The sequence below is a fragment of the Branchiostoma floridae genome, chromosome 13, assembly GCF_000003815.2.
Source record: "Branchiostoma floridae strain S238N-H82 chromosome 13, Bfl_VNyyK, whole genome shotgun sequence".
In the NCBI taxonomy this organism is placed as follows: domain Eukaryota; kingdom Metazoa; phylum Chordata; class Leptocardii; order Amphioxiformes; family Branchiostomatidae; genus Branchiostoma; species Branchiostoma floridae.
In genome coordinates this window covers 13,113,574-13,120,637 of record NC_049991.1, presented here as the reverse complement: position 1 = coordinate 13,120,637, position 7,064 = coordinate 13,113,574, and the positions used below count along the sequence as shown (strand labels likewise).

General features: G+C 41.4%; 1 protein-coding gene across 1 annotated transcript in view; it reads right to left on the bottom strand.

Moving 5' to 3' along the window:
* Positions 1–7,064, bottom strand: part of LOC118428509 (ATP-binding cassette sub-family A member 3-like) — a 21,186-nt gene that overhangs the window by 3,953 nt on the left and 10,169 nt on the right. The window contains exons 14-24 of the mRNA XM_035838597.1: positions 7,002–7,062; positions 6,378–6,627; positions 5,804–6,048; positions 5,389–5,564; positions 4,146–4,603; positions 3,562–3,818; positions 2,842–2,991; positions 2,246–2,422; positions 1,667–1,814; positions 717–867; positions 5–136 (exon numbers count right to left, since the gene is read on the bottom strand). Coding sequence (XP_035694490.1) covers positions 5–136; positions 717–867; positions 1,667–1,814; positions 2,246–2,422; positions 2,842–2,991; positions 3,562–3,818; positions 4,146–4,603; positions 5,389–5,564; positions 5,804–6,048; positions 6,378–6,627; positions 7,002–7,062 — 2,205 coding nt within the window. The remainder of the gene's footprint in view (positions 1–4; positions 137–716; positions 868–1,666; positions 1,815–2,245; positions 2,423–2,841; positions 2,992–3,561; positions 3,819–4,145; positions 4,604–5,388; positions 5,565–5,803; positions 6,049–6,377; positions 6,628–7,001; positions 7,063–7,064) is intronic.

Here is a 7,064-nt window from a genome sequence, read left to right as displayed (position 1 = left end):
TCGCCGTCAGCATCTTGAAGGTGGTGGTCTTCCCTGCCCCATTGATTCCCAGAAGCCCAAAGGTCTCTCCAAGTGGGATCCCCAGGGACGACCCTTCTACTGCAACAAGTGGCTCCGAGCTGTACTCATTGTAAATCTGAAAATGTATGGTCAGCATTAGGGGTGGGTACCAGTACAGTGCACCGGCACAAAACTGTTTTTTCTCATTGGACCAGTCCGTAAAACCGGACCTTAAAAAATTCAGTGGACTGAATGTTTGACTGATTAGAAAATGAACAGATTATACCGGCACTACGGCGGCAGGTGTTCACATGTTTATTGGTCTTATAAGGCTTATTGGTCCAAGAAAATACCAAGAACGAAGTAGAGGAGAGTTGATAGTCATGGTGTTGTTTCTACAGTCAAACTTGGTCTTAACAGAGGCAGTTAGCAATGATTACATGAAGATAGGATACACCACCAAACATATTTCTTTGTAGCAAAATGGACCAATGTTTTGAGTATTGCCCATTCACAAACAATAAGGTCCTTTGGACCTGGACCGTACCTGGATTTTCCGTACCCACCCCTAGTCAGCATACTTAGATCTGGACACCTACTACACATGTTGAATAGTTATGACCTGCTTCATGAATCATGTATTTTCACTATGATAACATTTCAAACCTACATACTATATTAGGTGTCCATAATACATACAAAATACACATACTAACCTTCCTGAGTTCCTTTAGAATGAGGGCATCTGTTGAGAAGAGCTGCCTGAGGGGTGTGTTGTTGATGCGGGTCCGTTCCCTAGCAACATCCTCATCATCCTGGATACTGTACTGTCCATCTGAACTGATGGCAGTTGGTGCTTTCTTGGGCCTGATACCACAAAAACATCATGCAGTGAGTTGCACAGTTCAACAGGCCAGGTTGGACATTCATTTTGCGATTTACGGCAGACTTTCGGCAGACATGCGACAGACATGCAGCAGACATGCATTCCTTTCGGGCAGTTATCCTCTTCAGAAACATTTTGACAAAAATGTCCCTGCTATTCTGAAACTAGCCGCTAGGGGGCTCAAACTTATGTCACTTATGTCACCTGAGCACAAGATCTATATAACACCTGAAAATCATGACCATAGCTTGTTTGGAACACAAGATATCAAAACATGGTCTCTGCTGCAGTACCAAGCGAAGTCGCTAGTTGGACCAAATTCTAATCATTTCCAGTGTTTGTTACACCCCACCAACACAAGTATGAAACTAATCCATCCAGCTGTTATCAGACACACACACAAATGCTTGTGAACATATAACCTTCATGAACATTGCATATATAATAATAATTTATGTGAGATAGCTTTATTCAGGGATTTCAATTGAATTTCAATTGAATTTTGGTCAAAAGTTATCATTAAAAGTCAAACAAAATTTTGTTGTTTTGCTAATAAACTGATCATCATATATCAATGGTCTTAATAAGTTATGATGAAATGTGGAACAAAAAGCATTTTAAAGGCACCTAAAGTAATTTTCCTGTTAGAAATAAAAGGTGGTGGGTGGGTTGGTCTGCTAGGGTGCAATTGTGCGGCGTGGATTTTTACATGGGTTGAGTGTGCATGTACTGGTATGTTAGGGCTTGGAGTCTAATGATTACATGATCACAGTTTCCTACCTGATGAAATACCAGAATTGCCTGAGTAGGTTGGACTCCACCAAGAACAGAAGACCAAAGAAGAAGACCCCCTCCCATGCCAAGAACACCAGGAAGCGACCGATACCGTTCCTCTCCCACTGTAAGTAATTGGTGGTCCAAGTTACATCTGTCGACAAAAAGAGCGCAAATAAATGTTACTTCTTCAAAGAATCACTGTACTTGGTGTACACTGCTGTTGTTAATTCAAGTGAGTCTTACTGTATCTTAATGACTTTGTGATGTACACTAAAAACAATGAATCCTTGACATCATTTACATGTTGCATGTACTTAAATGATTAATTGTTGTAAGTTTAACCTAGTTTAACCTAGTTTCAATTGCATGAAAAGAAAGTACTGTAACAGAGTAATGGTAACTGGTCTTGTGTAAAAGTTTGAAAGTGAACAAAATACAAATTATCAATTCAATGAATGTTAGACATCATGGTAAAAAGATACGCCAAATAGTAATTGAAAGCAACTGTATATGATTTCGGAAAGTCAAAGTATTAGGGTGTCAAAAAAAGAAATTATTACCGATAAAACCACTGTTACTTACTAAAATCTTTGCAGATAGCCTCAGTGATGGGATCTTGAGTGCACAAAGACACAACCTGGTAGTTACTGCCAAAGTCTGCAAAGGCCTGGCCCAGGCAGTAGTTGGGTAGGACAGAGAACCCCCAAGACAGTCCTTTAGAGACGTCTTCCAGGTCCAGGCCAGGAATTGCAAGGATTCCTGGATAAAAGAAGATTTTTGCCAATAATACATGTTACATGTAATACATTTCAGTAATCTGATGCGTGACAAGCCAAATAAATTCAAGTTTCAAAGAACTTATCTTCTGCAGATGATTTAAAGCTAAGTTTTTAAATTCAAAGACTGCCCATACCATAATCTTACAGTTTGCAGTTGGTCCAACATTCAATGGCTTAGTCCAGATGTATGTGTTAAAAATTCATTCATCAAAACTTGACCTCTCTCTGGCAACTAGCGATGGAGCACTGTGAGAGTTCGATTATGTGAAAAATTGTGACAAAATAGGGTGCCCCCCGTTTTGATCATTGCAACTAAAAACTATTATATCATTTACTTTTCAGTAGCTTCACTCATAAAATAGTGGTATCAAAATATGTTTTTTTCTGCCTGTTACTCACCCACAGCCAGCATGGTGGCCACTCCAGCGATGATGTTGAACATGGTGAGACGTACGAAGCCAGTGGAGGGGACAGTGAAGAGGAACGATGCCAGGTACATCATGGGGATCATAGCCCAGCCGTACAAGAAGAACAACAGCAAAATCATCGCTGGAACAAAGACAAGGAAATACATGTCTCATAGATTAAAAGTTTAAGGTGTCTTAGGAAATATCTAAAAGTTACTGTACAGCTTTGTAAATGTGTGAAGCATTCTAAGATTTGGATTTGATCTTAGACATATTATGTAATAACATTATGTGACAGCATCACCAAACAATTCTATGCCATTGGATTTGATTTGATCCAAAAGCATGTAAGATAATCTCCCTCTGTTTTCAAACATGAAAATGAGACACTTTGAAATCCATTAGCCATGCACATGCCCTAGGACACGCAACTAAACTTCCTGAACTGCATGTCAACATAAAATGACATACAACAATGTACATACAAAACATCACTATTTACATAATATAACTGAACATTTAACAAATCAAAGAAAAACACATGAAAAAGCTAAAAGATATCATTCTTGTTGATGTTGCACCACACTTATCGAAAAGAGTAGGGGTCCTTCCTGGTGTGAGCAAATCAAACCTTATAGTCTGGTTGACAAGGAGATAGGCTCCTGTTATGTCCACTCTTCCTCAAAACTGAATTAAATGATATCTTTCTCACCTACTCTCCCATCTTCCACATAAGCCTTCACATCGAATCCCCACAACAGCACTAGGATCAGCAGACAGGGCACCAGGTAGTTCAGGATGTCCCAAGCAAAGGTGGAGAACCAGAACGTCAGGCTGTGAACTCCGCTCACAAACTGGATGTGCTTGGCCTTGGTTGCACGCTCGCGCACGATGAACAGGACAAAGCTGGCAGCCAGGGAGGACATACCAAACACCATGTTGAAGGCGATGGCAAATGCTGTGATCCCCCTGGAAGAAAAGATTGTCGCATTATTCACTATCATCTTCCACACAAAAGGCAACCTGTAACTGTTACAAAGTCATACAAATGTAGCTAGTAAAATTATGATAATTCAGTACTTTTAGAGAAGAAGAATACTTTAAAGTAATATTAATATTCTATAGCTCTTTCAATAATAAGACTTCATGAAAATTTTTGCTTTGTAATGACATCTTTTTAATTATATGATTTCAGCATTTTAGCAAGTTAAGTTTTGTGACTGACCTAGGATTCCTAACTACATTTGACTTAAGAATAATCCAGTCTTTAAAGCTCAAACAAGACAAGACACTAACGTAGACAGTTGGTCTGTGGCTGTGTCCTCTACCGTTCTCGGCATTGGGTGGTTGATAGTCTTCACTGAGAAGCTCTCTCCCAACAAATACTTCAGAATGGCATTGTCCAGAGTTACCAGAGTCTGTCCTGGTGTATGGTATGGCATGTTGTTGAAAAGCGCGGTCGCATTTATTCTACCAGTTGCATTGTCAGTTTGAAATGAGCTTGCTACAAGTACCCTGTGGTACACATAGTCATTTCTCCTTGTCCTCAAGTCCACCAGGTATTCAGTCATGTTGGGTGGTTTGTCCCAGACTGAAGAGTTGCTGATGTTGGAGGGAGTGGTGGGGGTGTCAGCAAACTGTGAAGCGTAGAGTTGAGCAAGATCCCTCGTTACATTGTTCGGATTGATACCAGCGGTGAAGGGGGACTCGTTTGGACCATACGGTGTCGTTGTCAGATTCAGAGCTGGGGAATCCTGTGGAAAAAACAAGTCGTACAAGACCAGTTACGAGGGGCGTGCAATTAGTAATGGTCCTGACCCATTTCCCATAGCAGGAGATTAATGAAACTTGGCACAGTTATTAGTCTTTCTCTTCATAGGAATCACCCAGAGTTATGCATTTCTCCCATCGTTTGATGCAGCTCTGGACACCGATTTTGTAGGACACCCCAGGTTGGTCCTCCAACTGATGCCTCATCAATGGCACAAGAGGGACGACCAGGTCTGGCAGCTGTTTCCACAGACTTCCAACCACGTTTGAATTCAGGATGCCAGCGTTTTACAAGGTCATATGATGGGGCATCATCACCATAAGTTTCATTTATTTCATCAAAAGTCTTCTTTGGTGTGCGTCCTTTCAAATACAAAAACCGGATCACTGCGCGACACTCAACTGGTTCCATTTCACACCTGGTCCATTTCGCACCTGACTAAGTTCAAACACCAGTAAATCAGAAACCACAATTAGTTCAGAGCTGTCTTTTGCAACATAACCCATAGAGATATGAATTATTACACAGACAAAATTTCATTTAGATCAGACAACTGGAAGTGGGTCAGGACCATTACTTATTGCACGCCCCTCGTATTATCCTAGCAATGATATGGCTTTGCTCTTATACTCGATGGTTTCAATTTACCAAGGTTTTGCATTTGAAAAGGATGTGAAATACAGTCTGTTACTTTCTGTCTTACTCTACTATCTTATCAAGCATCATAATCTATGTTATGCATTCTGCTACCAATGAACTAACACACACCTGTGGCCCAGGATATGTCTTGGCTACAATGAGTGAGAAGGCTGTGTAGAGAAGGGGGATGCCAAACTGGATGAGGAAGACCCAGATGTTCCTCCAGGAGTGCAGCATGTGCTTCAGGAACATGGCGTAGAACTGCTGCATGTACAGCTGTGTGCCCGTGTTCCTCTTCAGATTACCTGAGTCGGTAGGTAGGGGGAAAGCCTTCAGTATTAATGGGAGATGTTTTCTTGTTCCCTCATGTGTTAAATGAGTGTATCAGACCATAAGTGCTGTCCGAAGTTTCTTGATAATTCCGTTAAGCGACTCCAACAAAAGCGAAGAAAATACCAGCATTCTAAAGCTTGTTAGTAATATATCATTCTGCAAACTCTAGTCTACAGAAGGCATGCAAATGCCTACCATCACCACCACTCACCAGTAGCTACGGATGAGTCAAACTCACCAAGAGGCAACAACTGGGCTTCGATGTCATCTCCGCCATCAGGGACAGGTAAGGAACCATTGATCATGGCAGAACCATTTGCAGTAGCAGGGACTGCTGTGCCATTTGGCACCGCCACAGGGACGGCAGTAGGGGAGGGGGAACGGGACATGCTCTGGTAGCTCTCTGCGGCTCTGTGAAGGTGCTTGTCAATGTCAGGGTCTGAGTCTCCTCCAACCCTGTAGCAATACAAAGAGTAACATAATCGATAAGGCGTAGGATGATGGCTAGAACAGAACGATTTACCGGTTTTTACCATTTATTTAAAGTTTTCATCAGAATCAGAAAATACAAAACTACTATAACACATCCAGTAGGTCACTGAGACATAGTGCAACTTACATGTACATTCAAGCATTGTTACTTCAGCAACTGGAATATCATGTATTCGTACATAGAATTGTCTTGAAATTCTGGTCAATGTGTACTTATATTTTCCGACAGATGCTAAAGTAAATGCTGGCACTACATGTAGCTTAGATATTAAGAGAAAATGTTGATCTCTTACTTAAGGAAAACCTCCTCCATAGTTGTAATAGATGCTCCATAACCGTCGATGCCAAGTTCCTCTTTCCTCTCCTCGATCTCAGTAAAAAGTGCCTCAAACTTTGCCGAGCTCTCCGTGGGGAGGATGTAGCTCAGCTCCGCGCCAACGTTGCTCTCCATCTTGGCATGAGGAATGTGGGCTTTGACGACCTTTGACACAGCTGACACGTGGCAGCTCGGCTGCTTGACAATAACCATGTGATAGCCAACACCTGGATGGGAGATATGGGAGTTACTTTCAACACATTTACTTTGATTGAATTACAAAATATAGATCAGCGGATGACAAAGTAAAATTGTATGAAACTAAAACAGCCTGACACAGGGGTAGGCAGCTGTCAGCAAGTCTTCACGATCACAACGCACTTCAATGTGGCTCTGCCAATGGGCTCACCCTAGTGACAATCTTTAAGAAATAACTTGTAGGAGAAAAAAGTGAGAGATATATACTGCTAGAAAGAGACTTTTACAAAGCAGGTAAGAGGCATTCTGCATGTGCAGAAAGAAATCTCCAATACCCTATTAAGAAATAACTTGAGGAAGAAAAAATTGCCTGCTAGAATGAGACTTTTAGAAATGCACGTACCATACTTGTTCTTGAGGAACAGACTTGAGCCGCAGCACCTGAGTGTACCCTGGGCCATGATGG